Source organism: Musa acuminata, unplaced genomic scaffold (genome assembly GCF_036884655.1).
Source record: "Musa acuminata AAA Group cultivar baxijiao unplaced genomic scaffold, Cavendish_Baxijiao_AAA HiC_scaffold_373, whole genome shotgun sequence".
NCBI lineage: Eukaryota > Viridiplantae > Streptophyta > Magnoliopsida > Zingiberales > Musaceae > Musa > Musa acuminata.
In genome coordinates, this window is record NW_027020626.1 from 1 (window position 1) to 26,806 (window position 26,806).

A 26,806-nucleotide genomic window follows, 5' to 3' on the forward strand; every position below is an offset into this window, starting at 1 on the left:
GCCGGAGTCGGCGACGGTCTTCTTGACGGAGGGGTGGGCGACGACGATCTTCTGGAGATCCTTGAGGGCCTGGACTCTGGCCTGCCCCTTGACCTTCTTTAGGCTTTGGACGAGCTCGGCGGCCCGGCCCTGGACGTCCTCGGATCTCTTCTTCAGTAGGAGGTAACGCTGCGAGAACCAGGCGTTGATCAGCTGGTGGAGGGTTCGGTTGGGGGTGACGGCGTCGTCCCACAGCTCCTGCATGGTGGTTGGGCAGGTGAGGTGCCCCAAGGAAAACCACTTGAGGATGTTGGCGCGCTCGTAGGTCTGGCCGGTGCAGAGCGTGACGGGATCCACCATAGGCTCGAGGGAGATGGGGCAGATGAACACCGACGGCACGTCCTCGGGCGCCGCCGAGTCGAGCTCCTCGATCATCTTCTTGAGGTCGAGCTTCTCCGCGGTGGCTCCCAAGGTCCCATCTTTCCCTGCAGGGAGGCCCCCGCCGCCGCCGCCCAAGATCCCATCTTTGATAGCGGTCTCCAGATCTATGATCTGCCCCCCGCCCTCCAGCCTCCATGAAGCCTGCTGCTGGTACTGCGGCATTGTTCGGAGCCTCAAAGAACCCAACTTTAGATCCCAAGATTCGATTTCTAAGCGAGAAGAAGAAGAAGAAGAAGAGAGGAAAGAGAGGTGGCAGGAGGCTAGAAGCCGAAACAAGAGAAGAAGACAGGATCGGTGTTGAGAGCTCGCTTTTGCTCTGCGCTAGGCGACGTTGGACGCTGCAATCTGGGGGAGCCTTCAATGGCGCCGGTCAAAAGGAAGCAATCCGTCATCATAACCAGCATAATGGACTTATGATCGAGCTCCGCCCCTTCTTTGAACCCCCCAAAATCCCCCTCTCTCCCTCCCCCGCTAAAGCTCTCTCTCTCTCTCTCTCTCTCTCTCTCCCTCTCAGACACACGCTGCCTTCACCAGAGGTCACTAAAAAGGCGAAATCATACGCGAGCAAAGGCCCAGATCAGAAGATAAAAGGGGAGAGCAAAAAAGAGGGAGGGAGGGAGATCTACACTAAACCTCCCCCAACAAAGAACTCCAAAACACAGAGAAAGAAAACAACTTGACACCTTTAGAGTCCAAAAGATCACGTTAGAGATCTGTGAGCGGGAGGTACGGGAGGGAGGCGAGCGAGAGTGAGAGTGACAGTGAGAGATCTAACACAACCTTGCGATGACCACGAAGCAGATAAAGAGGCACAGAACAGAGAGACGAGATTAAAGATTAACATATCATAAAAAAGAGATTTTGAAAAGAGGAGACACTCTGCAGACTGCTCTGCTCTCTCTCTCTCTCCCCCTCCCCCTCCTTCTTCTCCTTTTATGCGGAGAAAAAGAGAGAGCAAGAGAGAGACAGAGACAGAGAGGTCTCGAGAGGCATAAAAGTTTGGCCTGGGAACTTGGGAGGAAGGAAGAGGGCAGGGGATGACCGGGAGTAGCCGGTGGCCGTCGCGTCTCGGCCCGAGCACTGCACGTGCAGTCGTGTCACCCCGATCCTTACGACAACGCCTTTAGATTAGGGCATACGAAACCCACATTTCGAAATGTCAGTTTTGTCCTCGTTCCCATTATTTCCAGATCACCACCGTCCATATGCATCATCTATACACGAATCATAATACATGAGGTGAAGAAAAAGAAAGAATCAGAGGCCGCGGGATTCGCGACCTGTGATTGACTCAACGTGCGATCGATGCGCCTCTGTGTTCCCGGAGACCCCCCCCCCAATAAAAGACTCGATGAACAGTATTCCCCGGTAGACAACAAACGAAAAGAATCACAATCTGCAAAAGCTGCCTGCTGCTGCTACTAACCCATGCGCATGGCTCTCTCCCTCGGCAGCATTCTGTAGCACCGCTTTCCCCATTGTCGAATAGTTTGAGCTTGCTTGGGGTGCTTAATGACCTCTACCTCTGCCTCTACCTCTACCCAGTAAAAGCACAACAAAAGGAAAGGACCGTGGGATTAGGCTAAATGCTCAGAACCTAGTCCAGAGATGGGAGAGTATTATTGCTGCCACCGCATCATCTTCTTCCCTTGACTCCATGTCTCTGCGACTGAGAGATCGAAGAGACCAACGTAGGCTCGGCATCTGCCTTTGCTTGACTGTACTCAGCTCCGCCTCCTCGGGTCTCATCCTGTCGCGCAGTTGGCTTTGACTGCTTTGTGAGGCGGGTCCCTCGCCTTGCCTGCCACCTGCAGCCACTCCTACGGCGACAGGTGGCCCGGGGAACTGTGCGAGCTGCGCCGTGGCAGAGATTTCAAGGTCTCGGTGGACCCAAATTTAACAGGAGGTTTGGAGTCCCCCATTCATTACTATTAACTCACTCCGTCCGAGACTGTAAGCACGCATGTAGCGCCGGAAGGAGCACGGTGAGAGTGATCTATCAGGTTTGATTTGTTTCCTCCGAGATCTTTGATACAACATATGGTTTTCCGGTGTTCTCTCCTCCTTGTAGGTAGCCGCTTTAACTGCATGACGTGATGGCTCATGGCCGGAATCATCAACATCGCAACCCGAGTTAATGCCTAGTTAGTAGCGATCCACGTCCTAGTTTGACCAACACGCTTGAAGCTCCATGGACGCCAACTATTCCTAGCAGGTAGCAAACTTAACAATATCGATTAGACTTATCCCACCCAAGAAGCTCTCTCTCTCTCTCCAATGATTGAGGTAGAACAATTCAAGGGTGAAATGATAGGAGATTACCTTCCATTCGTTCATTATATCTTTGATGGCCATTAGGTGTTCGATAAAATGCGTTTGGGAGGGGGTGGGGGGGCACCGAGCACTATTTCCATGGCGTTCAGTTACCGAGAGGGGACCAAGCGGTGATGGCCGCTCTTTGCCGGGCGCTTGAGACATGGGGGAGGCCACACAACGGCAGCGACCTCGTGCTCGTTATCGCCATGTCCCACGAACAAGCGGGTCAGCGGTCGAAATCAAATGGACCGCTCCGTTGTTCACGAACGCCCTCTCTCTCTCTCTCTCACTCACCACCGTCTCTCTCCTCCCTGAAAGCGTGCCCTTCCCATTAAACCCTCACGCTCACAGAATGAGACGCTCGTGGTCACTCCCTCCTTTATGGCTCACACGGCCAACGTAGCAAAAGCCACCCTTAGGACGCATGCAAAGGTTCCTTCCGTGCCTGCCTGCAATTGAATTGCCACATTACATCTCAACCATTATGATATCTTCCCATAATGATGAACTGTTTCATATATACCATTAATTAGTTCGAGTTTAAATAAATATATATATATATATAATCTAAAACATTGGTCGGACAAGCAACATCAATTATAGTCTATATGTGCATATTTTCATAATATATAGAAATAGATATAAGGTGAATTTTCAAAAAAAACTTATCTGGAAGGGGGATTTTCTTTTCATAATACTTGAAATATCTTTTTTTTTCTCCTTTTTCCTATGGAGTTATCCACAGGTGAATCAATCCAAATATAATATTATTTTTGCATTATTACAACGTTTTCATCGATATCAATAAAATACTATAAAGTAGTACAAAAATGCTATTTTACAATAATTTTATAAATATGTTTATATTATGTTATAGTATTTTCGGTAATACTAAGAAAACATTGTAGTACAGCATAAAAATATTATACCACAATATTTTTATTTTCATCAACACCAAGAAAATATTGCATCGCAATACGAAAACATTGTGTATAGTATTTTTTTTACTATATTATAGTGTTTTTTTGGTATTACAAAAATATTATAATATAGTATAAAAATAGTATAATATTAAATAATTATGTATATATATTAAATATGAAGGATAAAAGAATAAATATTTAAAAAAATTAATTTTGAAGGGATCTCTATACATAATTTGACCAATTAAGTCATGTCATATCACATTTAAATGGATGGTTGGGCTTCATTTCTTAAAAGACATCAAAACATTTGAACCCCTCTTGAATGCAGAGACATGGTGGCATCATGAGAAGCACCACACACGGCCATGGCAACAGTGGCAGAGCAAATAATCTATATGGAAACCGGCTCGTGAGCTCTCTCACCAGCAGCCCTGTGGTACTTTTTGTCTCGCAACCGGTCAGAGGCGGAGAGGAGCATTTCTTGATGTTGCCAACCAGCCTTTGGCTGGCTCCTTTTGACCGTCACCTCAGGCGCTACAAAAGAGGCTGCCACCGTCTCCGTAAACTAAAGTGAAACAGCGAAGGGGGCCTGCAACATTGATGGGAGAAGAAGAAGAAGCAGAAGAGGGTGGATAAAGGGTGACCTCAAGTGCGGACCGATCCAATAGGGATAGTTTTGTGGGCAGCGCAAATTAAGTGCCCGAGTCGGATTCAGTTTTCGGTTCGTAAGGCTGGCCCGGGTTCGGATTTAAGTCCATCCATTAGGCTGAGCCTTTTTGATAAGTGTTTGTGAATCTTTTATACCGTGGCCGAGGAACCTATACAGCTTGGTCCGATCGTCGTTGTACAGAAAGTCTACGGATGAAATCTTCGTCGGGTCGGGTCGAGTTCGGGGTCGATCGATGTCCATAAAGTTTCTACAATAAGTATGCTCGCCTTCGTCATCGTATGATTCTTGCACTTTGACCTAGGTCAAGATGAAAAAGGTATCCCGACTTAGGCCTCTTCAAAGATTAAGTCAGTGAAATTATGTGAAAAATCCTGTATTCTCCTACCAGATGTTGACATGGAGCTTTTATTCTAACGCCCGAGGATTGTCCGTACGTGATCTTTGCACGATGACCGTCGTTCCAAATTCCTAGTGGCACGTCCGATGTAACATCACGTCTTTCTTTCGAGGTTTCGTACCTGCACTGACGTGGTTGGGAGGTCGTGTTGATGTGACGAAATCCACGATATGGTCTATCAATAAGCATGACACATTCGAATCAAAACTAAACTGAATTGGAATTAAGTCGATCGGACAGTTTATCATTTTAGAAAGGAAACGAAACTAGGTTTGGGTGGTTTAAACCCAGTTTCAATTGTGTAGAATTGAAATTGACGATTCTGATTTTAAAATCAAAATTACATCAATTTTGGGATATATTTTGATGATCACATCCACAAATCATATATATATATATATATATAATTTAAATTATGATTTAGAGTGAATCGCCATCATCATTAATAATTTTGTTATATATTTTGATGATCACATCCACAAATCATTCTTTTATACAACCAAAAAGCCAAAGATTGTTCCAGAGAACAGGAGAAGGGGCGGAACGAAGCAGGCTTGTCTTGTGGCGAACAGCATGGCGCACTCGTCGAGGCTCACCTTGTCTGCGTCCGCCGCGAGGGCGGCCGCTGCCGTGGTCGACGACGACGACGATCTCGACGAGGAGCCCGGTGAGGAGATCGAGTCCGCGCCGCCGCTCCGGGTCGGCGAGGAGAGGGAGATCGGAGGCGCCGGCCTCAGGAAGAAGCTTCTCAGGCCCGGCCGCGGCTGGGAGACCCCCGTCCTCGGCGACGAAGTTACAGGTTCCTGAATCACACCCTCCCCATTCATGTTCATTTTCTCCGGCATAGAGATCAAGACCCTCCTCATCGAGTGCTCTCTGGGGTGTAATTCTTGTTTCCTTTTCTTGGTTATTTGAATCAACAGTTCATTATGAGGGTAGATTGCTGGATGGACGCAAGTTCGAGTCCACTCGGGACCGAGGGGAGCCTCTCACTTTTGAGCTGGGCGGTGGTAAGATTGCAGTGCTGCTTCTTTTCGAGACTCCGCGTAGCTTTTGGGGTTTCTTTGCTGTCCTTTTCTTGAATTCTTCTGGTTCGTATGAGATAATTCTTTAGCTGTTTTAGGGTTTTGGGACTGTGAATTTTTTGTGCATTTTCTTCGTTCATTGATTTGATCAGGGTTTTTAATTCAGCTTTTTAGGAAGAAGAATGCCTCTAGGGTTGTCGCATCAAAAACGATATCAAAGATAATTTTGGTGGTTAAGTCAGCAATGTACACGGTCGAACATTATTCAGATCTAGAATTTGCATGCTAGAATAAGTTCTATCATTCTCATAAATGTTGATAATAATCCTTTTGGATACATGTCAGTGTTTCAACACCAAGACAAGTCAGTAAGAAATGACATGTAGCTGAAAGAATTTTCGGAATGAGTAACATAAGTCAAAGGAATCCTGTCTCAATTGGATAACTTTTCTTCTAAAGAAGTTATGGTGGCTTTGGTTATCATTATGCAGTTCTAATGAAAATCGTTGGTGTTTGGTTTCTGGGTAATATCTTGGGACTTCAAAATAACCACATGTTGCTTCAACATCGAGACTTATTGGCACTTATCTTGAATTAGAACAAGGCATTGCTGGCTTGGATCAAGGAATAATTACCATGAAAAGGGGAGAATTGGCACTATTTACATTGCCTTGTTCTTCTGGTTATCGACATGCTGCTGCTCAAGGTGTTCCTCCTGATGCTGATATGCAGTTTGAGGTAGAACTACTATCATGGCTAACAGTCATGGACATTTGCAAGGATGGTGGAATAGTTAAGAAAGTTTTATCAGGTGGGGATGATAGGCAAACAGGAGATTTGGATGAAGTTACAGGTATGTTTAGGAAACTCTAGCTTATTAAATGTTAGTTGCTTTGCCGTTAAATGTTGTATCTATGTTCTTTCCTATTCTAATTGGTTCATTTTTCTAACTGCACAGTCAAGTATCAAGTCAGGCTGCTTGATGGCACGATTGTTGCAGAAACTCCTGAAGGAGGATTTGAGTTTTGTGTTAATCAAGGTGTCTATAATTGTGAATTTAATTTTTGTTGGTGTTTTCTATTCTTAGACCAGATCCGACAGCATGTTCTATTCTTGTACCAAATCTAATGGGTTTCATCGTGCAGGGCATTTGTGTCCAGCATTACCCAAGATTGTGAATACCATGAGAAGAGGGGAGAAGGCTTTTGTCACCATTCAACCACAATGTATGTCAGACCATTAAGATAGTTTCTGATGCTTTGGAATGAATTTTGGGCATGCATTTTCAATTTTTATCACTGTTAAATTTCTTTTGCCACTCTTTACACCCCTTCACTAGTTTTTTTCATTTTAGATGGGAATTTGGAGTAGATTGCATTAGTTCTTGCTTGTTAGTAAGAAAAACTTTACTAGCCTTACCAAATCATTGTGACAAAGCATGATAACTGCATTCACAAACTCAACTTTGACATTTAATTATGTATTTTAACTTTTTTTTGTCTTGTCATGGCTAGAATAATGGGTTGCACACATTTTGATGGAACCTTTTTGGCTCGTTCTAGTTGCTCTACTTCTTGAAGGGCTAATTATAATGATCATGAAAGAGGGGAGAGGCATGGAGGTTTTGCGTGATAACTGGTGTCCCTTAAATAAAAAAAAAAATTTATGGGACATTAATTAGGTCATTTACGGTAGTTAAGAAACAAAGAGTTTGTATTAGTAAGACAAGAATGGTTTTTGGATGCATGAAGTTAGTAGGTATTTATGTTCTAATTTTAAAATTTCCAAGATGAGGTGAGTAATAGCTAGTTTAAGTGTCTGACAGGGAAAGCATAGACAGGTTAGGATGGCCCAGTGCACAAGGTTTCCACTAATTTGTGGTCTAATATCTAAGTAACATATTATAAACCTGGGTTAAACTGTAATTTTCTTGATGTTTATTTATCTGTCAGATATTCCTTTTTTTGCATTAATTTTGATCATACATCTACCTTAAGCTCACCTTTGGATGATAGCCATCTCTAGATGCATTTGGAGAAGCAGGGAGAGAAGCTATTAATGGATTACCTGCTATTCCGTCAAATGCCGTGTTGAATATTGAAGTTGAGTTAGTATCTTTGAAGCCTGTTGTTGATGTTACTGGTGATATGAAGGTATTGAAGAAGATTCTGAGAGCAGGCGAAGGTCTCCGTACACCGAACAGCGGGGAGACCGTTTGTGGTCAGTTTTCATCTTTACTTCCAATAATGATAATCTATGGAAGTTGCTAATGACTTGAGATATGATATTGTTCAGAGTAGAGCTTATCATTTGGTTTCTCCCACATAGAATACTCTCGTTTTTATATATCTCATCTTTTGGTTACAATTACTTTGAAATACTTGCATGCACATTCTGATTATGTTCAGAAATGTAACTTATCTGATTATTAATTTACCTTCTTGCTTGAGGATTGTGGACTTATGCAGAATGTGTCTCATCTTCAGTTAGGTATACTGCCATGTTCAAAGGTGGCACTACTTTTGAGAAAGTAGGCTTTGATGGAGAAAGTTTTCAATTTATAATTGATGAAGGTCAGATCATTTTTAAGTCAATTCATTTCATTCACGTTTTCTTTGTGAAATGTGCAAAGTTTGATTGATTTTTAACACATTATGGTTACAAAATTCTGGCTTGTAATTTCAGATATCTTGCACTGATGCCCCATGTTTTGCTGTACAGAACAGGTTATTGCTGGTTTAGATCGTGCTGTATCAACAATGTTGAAGGGTGAACTATCTGAACTGACTATAGAACCGGAGTATGCATTTGGAAATGACGAAGCTAAGCGGGATGCAACCATAATTCCTTCAAGTTCAACTTTGATATATGTGGTGGAGTTGTTAGACTTTACAAAGGTGACAATATTGACAAGCTGGCGAAGGTGTTATTTGAGTGTGTGGTGAAACTACTAGTAACTGTGTCTTCTTTCCAAACCACAGGAAAAAGACATACGGGAGATGACTGGTCTTGAGAAGATACAAGCTGCTGAAGGCACAAAAAGTTCAGGCAATGATCTTTTCAAGAACGGGAAGTTTGAACGAGCTGCAAAGAAGTATGATAAGGTAGCTCAGTGATGAGTGGCTAATAATATCTGGACTAATGATAATTATTCTCTTGTAAGTGGAGAAGTCTCTTGTCTCAATAGATTAATTCATCAAATTTTCAGGCTGCTAGGTATATTGATGGTGAAGGAACATTTGAGGATAATGAGGAAAAGCTAGTGAAATCTCTGAGAATCTCGTGCTGGTTGAATTCTGCAGCATGTTGCCTAAAACTGAAGGACTTTCAGGGAGCTATTCGGTTATGTTCACAGGTAAAAGCCAATTTAATACATTATGTGACATTATCAGGCAATCTTTGATTTTTATGCATACAACTCTTTGCACCTCTAGGTACTAGATAATGAGTTCTGCAACGTGAAGGCACTGTACAGGCGAGCACAAGCTTATATTGAAGCTGCTGATCTGGATTTAGCTAAGTTGGATATTCAGAAGGCATTAGAGCTCGACCCAAAGAACAAGTTAGTAGGCACTAGAATAATCCAATTACAGGAAATTGGTAATCTTAGCACATCTTTTTTTGCACAAACTTGCAGGGAGGTGAAGTCACTACAGATGGCATTGAAACAGCTTCAAGCAGAGAAGAATAGAAGAGATGCAAAGTTGTACGCAAACATGTTCCAATGGACGAGAAAAGATGCAGATGTGATGGTGAAGGTGAGTTCCAAGAGGAGTTGTTTTCGTTATTGTAAGAGGTTTTCTCAGTGTCATTCGCTTTCTGTGTTATTTAGTTTCATATAATGTGATAAGTTTGTCAAATTAAAGAAAAGCAACCGGAATATCCAAGTTTTCGAATTCAGAACATCTGGGTTGGTTTCTCTTCTTCCTGCATTTATTGTCGGCCTGGAAGTGGTTCGATTTCTATGAGCAAATGTGAAAAGATGATAAGCTGCTGCAAGTCATTTTCTCTTTTGCAGAAGCTGAAGGTTGGGAAGCCACAAGGTGAAGAGAGGGAGGGGAGCGCCAAAGTGGAGGCATCCAATCTAGAGAACTACATGGTAATGATCACGCTTGGAGGACTCTACGTGAAAAGATTATAAGAAATATCTATAACTGATGCAGTAACGTCGTTGATGTCATGCAGAGATGTGAGCGCAAATTGGCAGAGAAAGAAGTAAAATGTGACAGGGAAACACAGGCGATGGAGGTGGTGGATGCTACTTGTGCCGGTGACAGGGAGATGGCAGATTCCGGGGGGAGGTGAACAGCCTGCGGCAATCTTGGTAGGATAGCAGTAGACAGTGCTGGTTGTTGCGTACTGAGGCGCCGCCTGACATTATCGTTTCGTCCCATGTTCGCCTTCCTGGACTGTTTAAAACGTCGAGGGGGGATTCTTACAGAAGTCCGATATATTGATATATACTGATTGCTTGTGTATCTTGGTCTTAATAGGAGGACGCTGATGATGGTCTAATATTGGTCCCTGGGGGTGGAAGAGAACCCGCCGAAAACTCACCTCGGACCAGGAACTTATCCTCCCATGCAGGGTTCCTTAGATACGTTGGTTAAGTTTTGGTATTCCTCGTAGAAACCATACTGTATTTTTACATGGTGCATCAGCGCTACTTATTCATCATGTCCTCCTTTTCAGACGGACATTGCAAAATGCGATCTTCACTTGGCTCATCAACGCTGCTTGCGATTTCGTGGAGGATCGTATCGCCGTAGATGCGGGAGTGACCAAATGAACCACGGGCATGGCCGTCAGGTATATTGATTTCTTCAATAAATATTTAATACGATTCTCGAGTCCCCCTCCACACGACGTCTGGGTGGTGTAGTTGGTCATCACGCTAGTCTCACACACTAGAGGTCCCCGGTTCGAACCCGGGCTCAGACATCTTTTTTATCGATCATGTTGCACGGACGGCCGACGTATCAGACCCGACTGACATCCATAAATAACTGAAATCAAAATCCACGTGCTAAGTATAGTTGACTAGGCTTATTAGTTGCATCGTCTTATTATAATTCCGAAATATCTGAATATATATATATATATATATATATATATATATATATATAAAGGAAAATAGTAGTAAGCACGGGTTTATTATTAGCAGTTTGTTTAAAAGCATCGACAGAGCAATAAAGTGACGCATAGGAGTGGCAGATAAAATAAATGATAATCTACAGAATAAAATTGCTACAGACCAACATAAACGTGGGAATCACAAGGAAATGTTGTGATTACTGTAAATTAAGACAATAATAATAATAGAAACTGTTCGTGGTCATAAACTAGGCTTAATATCTTTTCTTTACATGGTGAAGCTCTAGCATGAATACACGAATCAACAGTAGAATGTCCACCGACCAGTTATAGTAACGGACGAAAACGACACACGAAAGAAAGAAGAAAAAAAGGGAGGCGGAAATAAAAATGCTCTTCTTTTTTCCTGTATCATAATATTAGTACTGTGCAGTATCCTAAGCATGCACCATAAGCAGAGGATTGGATCATTGCCTTTGACCATGACACCATCGAAGACATTCATGAATTGATGCGCGCACGAAGACATATTTTTGTGCTTCCACATAACCTCCGTTTACAATATTGAAATGATCATAAAAATCAACCAAACTAAAGCTACCGAGTCGAGTGCAAGCTCTCTACGTACTATACATGAACAAAATCAAAAGTTACATATATATATATATATATATATATCAAACATCTCATTTATAATTTTATATCCATGATAATGGATTAAATTATGCAACAATGAACTGAATTATACGTAACCATATAAATTGAGTCGTACCTTATTATATCAGTTGACTATTACTTGGTCATACGAGCTGAATCGTACATAGTCATATGAGTTAGATCATATCCAACCACATACGTTGGACCACACATTATCACATGAGCTTAGATTATACTTGACCACCTAAGTTAGATCATACTTGACCACAAGAACTACGTCGTCTCAGTTTGCCAAATTAATTTAACTCAAGTTAGATCCCAATTAAATTTTTCTTATTAAATTAAATTTTAATATTTTAAATTATTAAAAATAACTCGAATACATAAATTAAATAATTAAAATTCATAATCTTAAATTTAAAACTAATTAAATCATAAAAAAAAATACACATTAATTAAATAAATTAAAACTCTTATATTAATTCAAAAAAAATTTAATAATTAAATCAATCTTAAAATTTATTTAAACTTATGATACCATTATAGATCAAATAATCATTCTAACATCACAAATTAATTATCATTACTTATTAATCATAAAATTTAAAAATTAAAACATTATATTAAATCATAAAATTATAACAAATCCTAATATTAAAATTTTTTTAAATATAAATTAAAATTAATTAAAAATAATAAATAGATCTTATCTCTCCTCAAATATCGTCTCGGGTAATCTCTTCAATATCTACACTCAACGAGGAAGGAGAAACCCCTTTGTATAAAAAATATAAACTCTTTCCGAAAAATAAATAAATAGTTTAAATTTTATTTTTAAAAATAAAATATACTATTTATTTTTTATGATTCATACTTAAAAATAAATTTTAAATTATTTATTATCTAAAAATTGTATTAATAAATTAATTAATAATTTAATTGATTGGTAAAATTTTTAACTTGTCCACATGATTAAAAAAAATAATTTTCATCATTTTCTAGATAATCCTATATTTAAAAAGTTAATAATTTAAATAAAACAATACATTATTTATAATAATTAATCTATATTAATAGAAAATTATCGATAATTACAAAGGAATTCTTAAACCTTCCTTCAACCATCATCCAACAGTCTTCCCTCATAATTCTCCCGATCCATTTGTCCGTATGTATGCACCAAACTGTAGTTGCAAGAATCAGATCACTTCCGCAAGTATGTATGCATTGATCAGCATGTTCTGTAACTGAGCTGTGCTCGGATAGCGAGACTCGACTGAATATACAATTCAGTGTAGTAGAAACAAGAAGCAGGTCGATTTCTTTTCTCTTTTTCCTGTTGCAGTAATTTTGCTTCATCAGATCATAAGTAGGACCTCCAATACCTCGTCTCCAAACCTCCTGAGACCTGCAAACAAAAAAAACCTCTGTTATTTGGAATTTCAGTAAACGAATTTAATTCAAAACAAGTAATTTCAGTAAAAAATTTCCATATAGCTGCTTATCAATTGGACTTGAAAACAAGAACGCTGCATAGGGTTCAACTTTTTTTTAGGGCTGGCTTATATATATAATATAATGAATTAGAAGCCGACGGACGACCTTCCTATCATATCAGTGCACACAAAACAAAAACAATGCATAGGGTCCAAATTTTCAAGGGCTGGTTTTATATATATAATGAATTGGAAACCAACACCTTCCTACACATTATTGGCTTATATATAGTTGGTTTCCAATTCATTGTAGTAAACTTTTGTTAGTGTAAAGGGCTAATTTGTTAGGCTGGATGGCCTAGGTAACACTGATTTCTTCTCTTTACTAATCGTCTACCCTCTTCTTGTGTCCGTCCCCTACTATCTGCTCCATGAAAAAGAAGCTGCTGGGAAGAAGAGCAAGAAAGCATTCTAAAATATAGAACCAATAATAAAGCAAAAGAGTTATGCAATCAAACAAATGGAATCAACAAATTCTCCTAGGTAAACAATGTTCCACAGCATGATATGAACAAACTACAACACTTAGCATGAATAACCTTTTTAATTCAGAAAGCAAGATGAAACAAATTAAGCGTGCACCAGTGAATGCTGTACATACCTCCAGTAAAATGAAGTCAAATAGATTGAATTCTTTGGATACCACATTCATCGCAGGGTTAACTGTCCCTGATGGCTCTATCAATCTATTGTGATGCTTCAAGTAGCAGCAAGAACAAGAAAGTTCAGAGATGGAGTCCCAAGATATGGAGATACACCAAAATGTTTCACTCATACTACAAGCCATGTAAGCTTCCAGCTCCAAAATCCCTGAAGGGAGTATATATAATTTCATCATATTGTCTGTGCACTACCAACTCCTTGTCTTGAGTGAAATAATTTTACACTGAAAACAAAGAAATTCTAGCTGCATCGCTTATAAAAATTGCAACAAGAAAAGGAATGAATAATACACCAGTATATGCAACATGTGCAAACAATTAACTCGGTGGAGTACCTCATAATTTTTAGGACCAATGCAACCATTATACTATGGGCTGTGTAAGCATTTAAAAAAGAGTGAACCCAAAGTCTCCTGAAACCAAAAGAATCAAAATGAGCTTAAAACAGTGATCCGGAAGAAGAGAACAACTAACAATGACTATGTACCTGGCTCAACTGAAGGTCATGGAACAGAATAAAACATTTTAAGAACATGAAATGAATGTTTTAGCACATTTGCACTTGTTATGTTGCAGCTGTAATTCCGGATCTGAATAGCATGAGGCAGCACCTTCCGACTATTGCAGATGCAGAATCTGGAGCAAGCTTGGCTTCATCCTTCCAACAGATGAGATAATTTCAAAATGTGTCGATACATTCCAATGGTCTAGAGCAGTCGAGCTGCATTTTGTTTACAGTTACAGATGCTGGACTCGTGTTTTCTCTGAAAGCAAACACTGGTAAAAGCCCACGAATATGCATCTCTTCATATAGTTTTGTAACCTGCTGCGTTTCCCCACGTTTGATATAACCATGGATCAGTGTACTATATGTCACATAATCAGGGTCTACACCACTCTCAATCATTTGATCTAGAAGCTTGATGGATGCTTCCATCTCCCCTTGGCAACACAGACCATTGATTAATGTAGAATATGTAACAACATTAGGACAAATTCCTGCCTCTATCATTTTCTGTTTAAACTTAAAAGCTTCCGTTAGTTCACCAACTTTGCAGTATCCATCGATCAATGTATTATAAGTAATAACATTAGGAGCTAAACCTTTCGACTGCAGCTTGTTGAAAAGATTAACTGCTCTATCTAAGTTTCCAGACTTGCAAAGACCATTTATGAGGGCATTGTACGTCACAATATTTGGAACAAGACCCTTTCTGAGCATTTCATCCCTTAACTCAAAAGCTTCATCTACGCTGCCAGCTGATGAATAGCCATGAATAAGAGAACAGTAAGTAAAATGGTCAGGGATTAACCCCCTCTGCAACAAGTTTGAGTAAAACTGTTTCGCTTCCAAAACCTTTCCTGACCTGCAAAGTCCACAGATAATGACATTACAAATGACATTGTTAGGCTGCAGATTTTCGTTTGCATACTCAGTAAAGAGATCTGTGATTCTGTGCATATAGGTACTTTTTGCATCATGATTCAGCAACTTATCAGAAGCTTCAAAATCTGGAAGCATTCTAATGTCCACAATTTTTGCCAATAGGACATTTGCCTCATCAATCTTACCTTGTCTATAAAGTCCACTGACAAGGGCACTGCATATGAATATATTTGGTGGTAAGCCCTTACCAACCATTTCAAGATAAGCATCAAAAGCCTTATCCATCATTCCTTCTTTACACCAGCCAGCAATCAGAGCCCCATATGTGGCTATGTTGGGAACCAATCCTTTCTCATGCACATCCTTTAGAAGATCATCAACCCTGTCAGAAGTGTTAGCCACAAAGTTTCCAGAAATGAGAGAATTATACATTTCAATGGAAGGAGAAAATCCTAAAGTTTCCATCTCATCCCTGACCTTTAAAGCCTTCCCCATATCACCAACTCTACAATAACCATCAATCAGTGTTCTGTATGTAATGCTATCGGGTAAACATCCACAGTCTTTCATCTTTTGAATAATCTTCTCGGCTTCATCAATCTTCCCTGTTTTACAAAAGCCATTTATCACCGTGTTGAATATTATTTGGTTCTTCGTAAAACCCCTAGCTAGCATATCATTCCAAAGCTTTAAGGCTTGTTCAAAATTGCCCGATTTGAAGAACCCATCCAATAGTGTACTGCAGCTAATCTCGTTTGGTGCTACACCCCTTTTCAGCATTAGAAACCACAAGTTAAGGGCATCGTCCATAGCGCCTGCCAGACAAAAGCCTTTGAAGAGTGTGTTATAGGTAAGAACTGTTACTCTGATTCCTTTCATAATCATCCTATCACAAATCTTAAATGCGTTCCTCATAAGACCTTTCTTGCAATAACCATCTAACAGGGCATTATAACTGTAGGAATCTGGTTTCGGGTACCCAAGTTCCATATCATTAATCAATTTCTCTGCTTCACCAATTCTTCCCAACTTGCAATACCCATTGATCATTGTGTTACATATAAATAAGTTCTCTTTTAGCCCCATACTCAACATTTTATTCCTGATCCTAATTGCATCATCCATTTTCCCTGTCTGACAAAAGGCATTAATCAGCACACCATAAGCAACTTCGTCGGCACTTAAACCATGCATCTCTTTCATGTTCTCCAGTGTTTTCTCAGCTTCTCGTACCTTACCTTCCTTGCAGTAACCCTTAATCAACAAAGTATATGAAATGACATTCGGAACGATGCCTCTTTGAGACATCAGATCAAACACCTTTAAGGTAGCTTCTGTCTGGCCCAAACTGCAATACCCATTGATCAGTGAATGGTAAGTCACAAGATTAACTTCAAAGCCATTCCTTTCCATCTGCATTACAAAATTCGAAGCCTTCTGTAGATTTCCGTCCTTGCAGTAAGCGTTAACCATTATGGACACCGTGAAAACATCAGGCAGAATCCCAGTCCCAGTCCTAACCATCTGTTCATATACAAGAGCTGCCGTGTCGCTCTCCCCGCCTCTTACCAAAGTACTCAAGAGACTGTTGCAAGACCTCAGACTAGGCTTACATCCACACTTGCCCATATTGTCAAACAAGAAAAGAGCCTCCTTTTTCAATCCACCCTCCGCGTAAGCCTTCAAGAGCATGTCGAATACCGTCGGTGAGAACGAGAACTCCTTGTAAACCTTAACTAGCGTATCGAATACAAAAGAGACCGACGTCTTTGAGCTAGCGGAGCTCGTCATCGCCACCAGATCCTTCAAGAATGCTCTCGCGTCATCGAACATGCGCGCTCGAGACAAGATGTGGACGATTCTGCAGTAAGATTCGACATTGGGCCTGAAGTACTGCTGCCTCAGTGCGATCCTAAAGAATCCCAGGCAAGCATCGGGATCGAGACGGAGCCTCACGAGGACGTCGTCGAGGATGCCATCGGAGAAGTCGAAGGGGAGCTTGGGTATGGCGTGGAAGCGCTGGAGGGTGAGGATACGGCATATTCGATCGACGAGCTCGGTTCGACTGATGCCGGTGTGGCTGTTGGCTCGCCACTGGACGACGGCAGGGGCGGAGTGGATCGGCCAGCGGCGAGCGAGAGATCGAGAGGGACGGGCGAAGGGTAGACGAGGGAGAAGGGAGTGCTTGATCATGGAGGGGCATCGATTAGGGTTTTAGGAGGTGGAGGCGAGGGATGGAGATGTTTTCTGCTCGGCGTTTTTAGCTTTCTGGCTCGCGTCGTGGCTCAACCGCTTCTTAAACACGCGAATTATTTGGAGGGTTTTCGACCCGCTCAGCCAAACCAAACAAATGACGGAGGTCTACGAGAAATGCTTGTTTCTCGGCGACGCTGCTGAGACCGTACGAACCAGTGGACCCCGCCTCGGTTGATCTTTGGGTAGTGATGTTTAGCGTCGAACTTAAAATAGCCAAAGACAGCTCGAGTTTAAAGGAATAAAGGATAATTGAATCAGAAACAATTAAGGTGACGATTAAATCAGATTTTAATTGGTTCGACTAAATTAAAAGTCGATTGTGATTTGATCGAGCCATAATTGAACTAAGCATCAATCTTTTGAAAAAAAATATCATAATGATTCAAGTTATTAAGTATATTTTGACTTCAAGTTGATACATCCGAAAGGAATTAATATTAATGATTTTCACAATAGAATGGTGCAAAAAATTGTACAATATTTAGTAAAATATCGATGAATCGAATCAACTTATCAAAATAAAGACCTTTTACTATGAATGGAGGATTCAAAATTTCAACTTATATATACCAGTCGAATTTATATCCCGAGTATTATCTAATTTTGATATCGAGAAAATTCATAGTCGACTTCTACAGCAATTATGAATGAAAGTTACTCCATTAACACCACTACAACATCTTCATGGAACAAATCCACAATTCAAAGGCAAAAAATAATATAGATCAAAGTACTGGGGTGAAACATGTGATTATAATTCAGTATGAAGCATATGCTGCCATTGCCTCCACTTCATTCAACAATCATGTAAACTTCTTCTACCACTAGAACTTGCTGGTTACTTGGAAGTCGACTGGTAAAAGTCTCAGCAATTACCAGTGTCATTGATCAACATAGACACACATCAACTTCATTATAAATCGAGGTTTTGCAAAGTCTGATATAATGCACCTTTGTATTGCCGTCACTCTGATCCTGTACAAGAAAAGCAGGTCGCTTCTATTAGCAACAGCTGCTTCTTGTCGTGCCTCGAGCTACGCCAACTGCAGGGCTTCTTCACTTTTAATGTTGAATACTTTGACCAGTGCTTCCTCCACAACCTGCTTGAGGCACATGAAAATGTTAAGAGAGGCACTCGAGGATGTCCTTTAAGGTTTTTCTAATACTATAGTAAGACTTGGGGAGGCAATTAAATGAGAACAGCTCGGAGTCATTGGCCTATGAAATGCTGAAAGCTGGAGATGAAGGGCATCTTAACTCAGAAGAGAAAAAACACCCTAAAAGAAGGGAATACCAAGAAGTGTTGGAATTTTAATCAGGATGATATGATTTCCTCAATTCTGATAGCCAATATTGCACCAACCAACCAGCAAAATTCTGGCCTTTCATGGAATTTTTAACTGCAGGAGAGCATTATTCTCTTCCTATTGCTACAACATATCTATGCATGATCTGCATGTAACTGACAGAAGCCATTTACAGGAGGCATAAAGTTCCTAACCAAGAAATAGAATCTTTAGTAGCAAATTAATAAAATTATGATACACCTAGAATTTAGGATTTTCTCTGAAAGGTTGTTTGGATCCAAAGAATTTGCAACTTTATGATCAAGTAAACTATTGGGAGTTCCTTAATTAGGATGTTCCCATATCATTAAAGTTCACTTGTCAAGTTGATATGTGGCTCAAATCATGTGGGATAGGTTGCTTTGACTTTCACAAGCCCCTTCCTGATAGAGTAATAGAAAGGATAGATCTCCAAGATACAGCCAAAAAGTGCCTCTCCAGCATTGTATAATTCTTTACTCCATAATTTAATCTAATGATTCAAGTAATTAATGGTATCAAATCTAATAATGTTAAGTTTTTCCAAGATTGCTGAAATTGTCCCAGGCAACTCCAAATTCGGAAGTCAAAGAGATTAATTATCTAATAAGATAATTGAATTTGCTCATATCTAACAATGACATTTGAGAACAATCAATAAAATAAAGTTTTTCGGCATGTCTTTAAATAAGACGGATGAATAATCGAAAGCTCAAATGGAGGTAAGCCCATTAGTTAGAGCCACAATCCAAAGATGTTAGACCTATAGCTTAAATATGCAAAGCCTATCTCAAGCTAAAATCTTCCAATCTCAACAAACCCAGTGAAAAATAAATCAAGTAGTCATGGAGTAAATCAATCAAACTACAAATGTACCACCATTAGTGAAAGATATATATGGCAATTTTCCTGTAGATATTTAATAAATCCCAAGTAAAAAACATTAATTACTAACACAATTTCAGTGGATATTTCCCATTAGACAAGGTAGATGAACATGGTAGAAAAAAAATTCACTCACAAAAGCAATATTCTAGAATTCAGTGATCATGGTTTGCATAACCTCTACAAGTTGAAACCCATTTCCAGAACTATATGAAAGGGCAACCTATCTTGTCCTAATTAGAAACATCAAGGCATTACCATGACAATAGACTAGAACCAATAACACAAACAAGAATAATTAACATCTGTGTCACCATATAGGACTGTCATAAACTGCTTTTTCAATAGCAGTTAATATTTTGTTGATACTGGTAAATGGAAAAGTAACCTCCAATTGTGTTTAATTTCTATCAGATGGTTGAATATGAATATGAAGCACGACCAAGACAAAACACAGGAGCATTTTAGTCAACCGTCAAAACTTTCTCACTCACTGTAGTTCAGGCATCATCACTATTAGTCTAGGGAACTTTTGACCTTCTAGACTTAAATGCTCTTCCTTGGGTCCCATAAGTTTACATCACATATAAAACTAAAAGAGATCACCACTTGAGTATGCCTAAAATACATTATTTACCAAAAGGCCAGGGAAGATAATATACAATGTTGATCCCTTAGCAGGATGACAATTCCTAAATGGCCCATGTACTATTGTTGCTGACTAAGAATCCTACATCTTTCAGAATTTCATGGGCTGAGCTGTTTAAACCTCACATCTTACAGCACAATGCCAAGAGTGAGGAAAGAAAACAGCATACCTGAATGGAGGTTGGAGAAATAGCAAGAAAACTGCAAAACTTAATAAAATTTATGAGAATGAGCAATTTGTTGCAATTGATATACCTCTAACACTGTTAGACTCCAATGCAGGAATTCTCCTAATTAGTCCGACCAAATAACTCTTCAACAGCTAAATCACAGGCTATGTTACATGTGTTGATGAAGTTCGTCAAATTTACCTTGTCGGGAGTAGAAGCACCTGAGGTCACTCCAATTGTTATTGGACCAGGAGGCAGCCAATTTTCTTTCTCAACAAGCTCTCCATGCTGTTAACAAAAATAGACAATGTCATAACTAAAACAAGGAAAGAAGTTTCTAAACAAAATACAAATAAAGAATCCAGTAGAATTGATCTAATAAAGCATGCAATCATAAAGCTTACGTTTAACTTATAACTTATTCTGTTTCCTGGTCCAATTCTCTGCTCGCTGTCAATCCAATAAGATGGAATTCCCTTGAGCTCTGCAATCTCTTGTAGATGTGAAGTATTACTGGAGTTCCATCCACCAACTACCAGAATGAGATCAAGTTTCTCTTCCACCAGCTTGTACATAGCATCTTGTCTTTCCTGATGAGTGCAAGCCAATTTGTAAGGGGCAGAGGCAACATCAGTGATAGAAAGGAACACATTGTCTCTTGTATAAACCCAAAGGTATCAGTACTTATCATATCTACTTTAGCACATAAAAAGCTACTTATCATATATAGCAGCTTGCTTATAAAAGAGGTATGTAAAATCTAACAACATGAGGAATACTTGAGTATCAAAACAAGAAACTGAGAGGAAAAAAGAAAGTGACATGCAAGGTTCGCCGTACCGTACCATACCGGCGTTTCGATCCGGGCTTGGTACGGTACGGTACCGGTGTACCGGGCGGTACATCAGGGCGTACTGAGCGGTACACCCTAGTGTACCGAATAATTTTATACTTTTTTCATGTTGTAGTAGTGATACAGTATAGTACTATACCACTGTAGCAGTGATACAGTATAGTACTGTAACACTGATACAGTATAGTACTGTAGTAGCGCTATAGTATAATACTGTAGCACTGTAACGGTACCGGACGGCCCGCGTACCGGTAACTTGTCGGATCGGTACATACCGCCCGGTATGGGCAGTACGCTTCGGTATGGTAGACCTTGGTGACATGTTTATCAACATAGAACCCACCACTTTATTGTGTATATAAATAAATTTGTATGTTATTTAATATTTAATTATATATTTACAATGGTTTTGCAGAAAGCTCCTGAGATATCAGAGTCTAAAAAAGTATCCTCAAAAGGGGCAGAACTAACTTAGTACAGTAAAAATCTTTTACACTGTTAACATTAACTAACCTATCATCATTTACCTTACCAAAAATATGAAGTTGCAACAAACCATATGCTTAATCCAAGACCTAGTGGGTATCCCTGGAGCTAGGCCTGCAACAAGCCAAATCGGTGCACAACGTTGTCGAACAATATCTGAGCTATGGCCATTCCTGGATATTGTATCCACACAGAACAAAGCTGTATCCTGGCTATAACATGTGTATCTCATGCTCATTTGACCAATTAGTTGTCTTTACTTGAAAACTATAGGCCACATACCCAGCTTCCTTGGAAAAACATAATGAAGCCTTTGTCTAGGCATCTGGGAAAAAGTCGGTTAATATTATCTAGCACAAGTTCCTTATCGCTAGAGCAACTACCACATCAGCACAACATATTTCAGGAAAGTTACCCCTCACAGAGAGAGAGAGAGAGATTTTAGTAAAGTTACCTGAGTGGCATCACAAATGGTGTTGAAGCTAATGAAGTGCTCATTGACGTTCTCTATTCCAAATCTTCGCATCATGGTCTTCTCAACCAATTTACCTGAAATCTCAAAGCATTATATCTGACTGGAAACAGGAAAAGGTAGAAGGAATTAGTAAGCATTAGATGCATCTAACTCACCAATCTCTTCCGTTTCACCTTTGAGCATTGTAGTCTGATTTGCAATGCCTACTTTAACTAAGTCAACATCAGGATCAAATCCTGGGGAAACAGCATATTTGAACTTCTGAAAAATTCACATGAACATATCATTAAATTGGCCTTCTGTTCATGTAAATAATCTGAAAGGAGTACAACATACCTGGAGAAACTCTTCTTTTGTTGAGCTAGACCCATCTAGTTTCCCACCAAGAATGTAATCACATACATATATTGCCTGTTTTGGCAGTTGTTATATTCAATACCGTATTTATATATACAATTTATATCATAATGATAATCAGCTAAGGGAATTGGTACCTCAGTCATGTTCTTCACAATAATGTATTTCCCTGCAAATGAGGCAGTTGCAATTGTTTCTTCGTGTGAATATTTACCATGGATTATTGAAGTATAATCCCCCTTCTTGTGCTTCTCAACAGTGTTCCAGACCTTTGTGGAAAGTAAGACATATTATATATGCAGAACATATTGAAAATTTATATTCTCTTATTCTCTGCTAAGAGGAAATTACCTTTGAAACCCATGGACAAGTGGTATCCACTATCTGAATCTTCTTTTGACTCAAGGTAAACATCTCATCAACAGCAGCTCCAAAAGCAGGCAAAATTACGACATCACCCTTATCAACAACATCAAATTGTTTTTCGCCATCATCAACAGGGATGTTTTGGACTTCCATCTCTTCCAACCTCTGCAGCATTAGAACAGGGTATTTTCATCTCAAGATAAAGTTTTCAGAAAACACAATTAACACAGAAGCATATGTCAAACGCCTTTTTGACTGTAAAACTAATAGTTAGCTTGTCAAGATTTTCTAAGACTGCAAAACTAACAAGTTTATAATGAATCAAGATTTCTTTTTACCGATATGTCAATTGTAGATTGTGATGCATGTTACTTCTGGGTTTTAAAACCACCATAATTTGTTGAGGACTGAATTGAAGGCAGAGGAGTTTCCATATTTTATATTTCCAGAAATTTGTTTTGTTTTTCTTTTTCCATGAGCTTGAGCAAAGGGATTTTAGATTGGACTTCATAATTCTTCCAAGTTGCAACTCCTATGTTAGTTATGAAAGATTAAAGCATGCTAACAATAATATAAACTATGAGGTACTGTTTGAAACACAGGAATTCCAACAACGGAGCTTGAATCTATGAACGAGTTATCAACTTGCATCCATTCCAAACCTTGTTGACCGTCGGATTGTGGATGATGTCGTTAGTAATCCATATCCTCTCTTCAGGAAACTGCTTCCTCGCCTCGTAAGCAATCTGGACAGCCCGCTCCACACCCCAGCAGAACCCGTACGCCTCCGCCAGCTTCACCGTCACGTTGCCCCATGTGTACTCATTGTTGTTCTCCTTCAGCGTCTTAATCACATCGCCTGCAGTCCCAAAACACTAATCCCTATTAAAAATAAGAAGCACATAACAAGCCCCAGCTTCTGTGCCCGCGACCGAGCAGACGCCGATTCAGGCGAAATTCCAGCAAAATCGTGTCTTACTGGTATACTCCTGATTCATGAGCTCAAGGGTCTCCTCCTTGTGGCCGAACCCGCGGCGGTTGTAGTTCTCACTTCGGGTGAGGCTATGGCGAAAGGCCTTCTTGTCGAAGTCCTGTTCGATGGCGGCGCCGCCTCCGCCGTCACAGCGGACGATGAGCGACGGCCTAGCGCCAGTCGCGTATCGGACTCTGGAGGGAACAACGAAGCCGGGGAAGAGCCGCGCGAACTGCACCGAGATCGCCATCGCAAGAAGAGAGGCAGAGGAAGATGGGGCCGATGCGCCGAACAGAGTCGGGTGCGGAATGTCGCGCGTCACTCGTTGGCCATTTATCCGCTCGCCTGCCACCTCGAAATTTCTGAGGCTTTTCCTAAACGTTTTATTGCTTCCTCCTTTTTCTCTGGCTATCGGGTTTCGATCGGCTCCGTTTCGTCGCCTAGTAGCGTACTTGGTGCTTTCCAGAGAGCGGGTTAACGGGTCGGCGGAGTATTCGAGCCGGGAATGGAACCCCCACGGGACGGCTCCGATCTCATTGGAGGAACATCTCCGGCTACGTGTCAGGTTGGGCAACCGTGGTTTTCTACTCTGCCAGTCCGAGATCGACACGTGGTACAGTGCTGTTGGAGAATGTCACGAATCGGACTACGACATGACTTTCGCTGCACCCATGTCGTGAAAAACCTGTGCTTCATGTTCCGACGTAATCCACGACTTAAAACGTGGTACACATTATCTGCGGGACCCAATCAGTGACATGAAACATTTATCAGCCAACAGAAGTCAAGGCAAACATTAAATGATCCGATCCGATCCGATACATGCATCATGCAACACGTCGACGGATGCAGTCCCCGCGAGAGACACGAGGAATTCTTCCTGTCGAATAGGTCAATACTAATAACAACAAATCTCATCTCTTTGCAGAATCAACGAGCTACAACTATGTCCTTTATCGGGAGTCTTTCCCCCGAATTGGTCATCATCGATGCCCTTTCGAATGGATCAGTGCATGACTGAGAAAGAACCGAGAGGCCGAAAACGATTTCAGATATTCTTGGCCTTTCGGTGGAATCCTCTGTAGTGCATGCTCTCGCCATGGTTGCCAAGGTTATGGCACCATCCAAAGGATATAAGCCTTTCAGGTTGGGATCCATCCATCTCCGCAGCCTTTCCGCTCTCTCTTCTTCGGCTTCCAGCACCGTTCTTATCTCCCTCGATAGAACACGAACTTCAGCGGCTTCAATGGCTTCCTCCTTTCCCGATAGCAACTCCAGTAGGACTATACCGAAAGCGAACACGTCTCGAGATGGTCTTATTCCGATGGTTGCAGGCTTCGCCATCGAGAAGTTGGATATCTTGGCCTTGAAGTGAGCATCAAGAAGAATGTTGCTGGTTTTAATGGCTCTATGAACCATGCTCGGCCTTGTGTGTTCGTGCAAGTACTGAAGGCCATTAGCGACATCCAGTGCTATGTTCAGTCTCTGTCTCCACGAAAGGTGACAGGTGGAGTTCGAGGAGGAAGGGTTCGCGAACAACCACTTGTCCAGAGATCCATTTTCGGCAAATTCATAGACCCAGAAGATACGCCCATCTTCATGAATGGAGAATCCTGCCAGCTTAATGATGTTTGCATGGTTCACGATCTGAGAAATCTCATCTCCTCTGCAACATGACCTTTTGCCTGCTTCACAGCATACAACTCGCCGTTAAGTGTGGCTTGATAAACCAGAGAGCCGATCCGGAGAGCCTCGCTCAGATTCATAGTAGCTTCCATGATATCTTTGATCTCGTACATGAGTGGCTGTCTATGAATTGGGAGACTCCAGCCAACAGCTTCTTTCCTTTGCTCATGGACTGGTTACGCGTAAGAAGATCAGCAGCAGATCTTGTGCTATTATTGGAGTTTTGTGGCAAAAACTTGGTGCAGACGAGTAGCAACAAGCTCCAAATGACCACGGCCGAAGCAGCCCCAAGCAATGGTTGAAACGATGATGGCTTTCCTATTGACTTGCTGCTGCGATCAACAGCCGGAGGGGTAGTGTTATAAAGCGGCAGAGGAAGATGCGGCTTCTCCGGCACCGGAATAAGTATCGGATGGAAAACTGCGGCACTGAAGTTTCGGTAGTTGTTAGTAGCTTCCATGGCATCTCTTGAAGAGTTCATCTTCTTGCTCAGTTGGAAGACGGTATCTTCAGCTGACCACACATAGGTTACGAGGAACTTGATGCCCCGATCCAATTGGGTCTTTTCGGGACACTTGCAGTATACTGGGAAGATCACCTCCTGGCCGGGCCTCAGAGACGTTGGCTCCAGCGTCGATTCAAGTCTTCGACAAGATGGTAATCTGTGAGGTTGCCGAACGCGTTCGTCGAAACCAGGAAGAAGTTATCACCCTTCCTTGATCGTGTACGTGATGTTGGCAGAAGGAACCTGTTCCCGGTGCAACCACATGCTACAGGACGACCAAAAAGCTGATCCGCTGGAAGCGTGACTTCCTCGGATCGTAGATCGTTGGCTTCCTCCAACGACAAGCGGCTGACGCCGAAGAGATCGGAGATGCTCCCGAGGTCGGTGTACTCCGGTTGTGTCCGATATAACACGAAAGTACTACAGGACATGGAGGTGTTCGACGAGCACGAGAAAAGCGTGGTGTTGGTGTTGATGGTCTGAGAGCTAACATGGAGAGGTAGGAAGAAGTGAAGGATCAAAAGGAGAGACACGGGAGAGAACTCCATGGAAGCTGAGACGCTTTGTTTGGTGAGATTAATTGTTACTACAGAGAGATGTAGTCGATGAAAAGGTCAGCTCGCCGTTGTCGATACGGCGCTTTCAAAGGCATTTAATATGAAAGCTTTTAGGGTTTTTGTCCTGACCTTGGTTTGGAAGATGCTCTTCTTTGTCGTCCTCTCCTTTGCATATGCCGTCGGCAGAGCCCCTTCAGCTGTGATTTGGTCAACA

At 41.1% G+C, this 26,806-nt stretch overlaps 4 protein-coding genes, 1 non-coding gene and 1 pseudogene across 9 annotated transcripts; 2 read left to right on the forward strand and 4 right to left on the reverse strand.

The window, feature by feature from the left end:
- Positions 1-3: 3 nt before the first annotated feature.
- Positions 4-1,392, reverse strand: LOC135658239 (U-box domain-containing protein 30-like; the record flags this gene model as incomplete). Its single annotated transcript, XM_065176104.1, has 1 exon — positions 4-1,392. A coding segment is annotated over exon 1 (579 nt), but the record flags the coding sequence as incomplete, so codon positions are not given.
- A 3,838-nt stretch (positions 1,393-5,230) lies between these two features.
- LOC135658236 (70 kDa peptidyl-prolyl isomerase-like) lies at positions 5,231-10,568 on the forward strand. Of its 4 annotated transcripts, XR_010505272.1 has the most exons (16): positions 5,231-5,528; positions 5,653-5,739; positions 6,353-6,607; positions 6,713-6,793; positions 6,900-6,980; positions 7,780-7,974; positions 8,241-8,327; positions 8,476-8,651; positions 8,736-8,858; positions 8,963-9,109; positions 9,189-9,316; positions 9,392-9,512; positions 9,773-9,853; positions 9,940-10,078; positions 10,248-10,370; positions 10,447-10,568. XR_010505272.1 is itself a non-coding variant. In XM_065176099.1 (15 exons), exons 1-14 carry the CDS (start codon positions 5,303-5,305, stop codon positions 10,057-10,059), a joined length of 1,908 nt encoding a protein of 635 aa, XP_065032171.1. In that variant the 5' UTR covers positions 5,231-5,302; the 3' UTR covers positions 10,060-10,078; positions 10,248-10,445. The 4 variants fall into 4 exon arrangements, 3 of the variants coding, with proteins under 3 accessions (XP_065032171.1, XP_065032169.1, XP_065032172.1); XM_065176099.1 differs by lacking the exon at positions 10,447-10,568 and having other exon boundaries at positions 10,248-10,445; XM_065176097.1 differs by lacking the exon at positions 10,447-10,568 and having other exon boundaries at positions 9,940-10,445.
- Positions 10,569-10,621: 53 nt separating this feature from the next.
- On the forward strand, positions 10,622-10,695 carry TRNAV-CAC (transfer RNA valine (anticodon CAC)). Its single transcript has one exon. It is a non-coding gene; the product is annotated as a tRNA-Val (tRNA).
- A 2,018-nt stretch (positions 10,696-12,713) lies between these two features.
- On the reverse strand, positions 12,714-17,364 carry LOC135658237 (putative pentatricopeptide repeat-containing protein At1g19290). Of its 2 annotated transcripts, none has more exons than XM_065176101.1 (4): positions 14,151-17,364; positions 13,999-14,076; positions 13,603-13,811; positions 12,714-12,913 (listed from the first exon to the last, which is right to left on the reverse strand). In XM_065176101.1, exon 1 carries the CDS (start codon positions 17,241-17,243, stop codon positions 14,343-14,345), a length of 2,901 nt encoding a protein of 966 aa, XP_065032173.1. In that variant the 5' UTR covers positions 17,244-17,364; the 3' UTR covers positions 12,714-12,913; positions 13,603-13,811; positions 13,999-14,076; positions 14,151-14,342. The 2 variants fall into 2 exon arrangements, with proteins under 2 accessions (XP_065032173.1, XP_065032174.1); XM_065176102.1 differs by having other exon boundaries at positions 13,603-13,887.
- Positions 17,365-18,007: 643 nt separating this feature from the next.
- On the reverse strand, positions 18,008-24,202 carry LOC135658238 (4-hydroxy-3-methylbut-2-enyl diphosphate reductase, chloroplastic-like). Its single transcript, XM_065176103.1, has 10 exons — positions 23,851-24,202; positions 23,534-23,730; positions 22,857-23,036; positions 22,643-22,774; positions 22,485-22,559; positions 22,304-22,409; positions 22,128-22,222; positions 20,739-20,924; positions 20,536-20,622; positions 18,008-18,406 (listed from the first exon to the last, which is right to left on the reverse strand). Exons 1-10 carry the CDS (start codon positions 24,092-24,094, stop codon positions 18,341-18,343), a joined length of 1,368 nt encoding a protein of 455 aa, XP_065032175.1. The 5' UTR covers positions 24,095-24,202; the 3' UTR covers positions 18,008-18,340.
- A 426-nt stretch (positions 24,203-24,628) lies between these two features.
- Positions 24,629-25,643, reverse strand: LOC135658240 (serine/threonine receptor-like kinase NFP; annotated as a pseudogene).
- Positions 25,644-26,806: the final 1,163 nt, after the last annotated feature.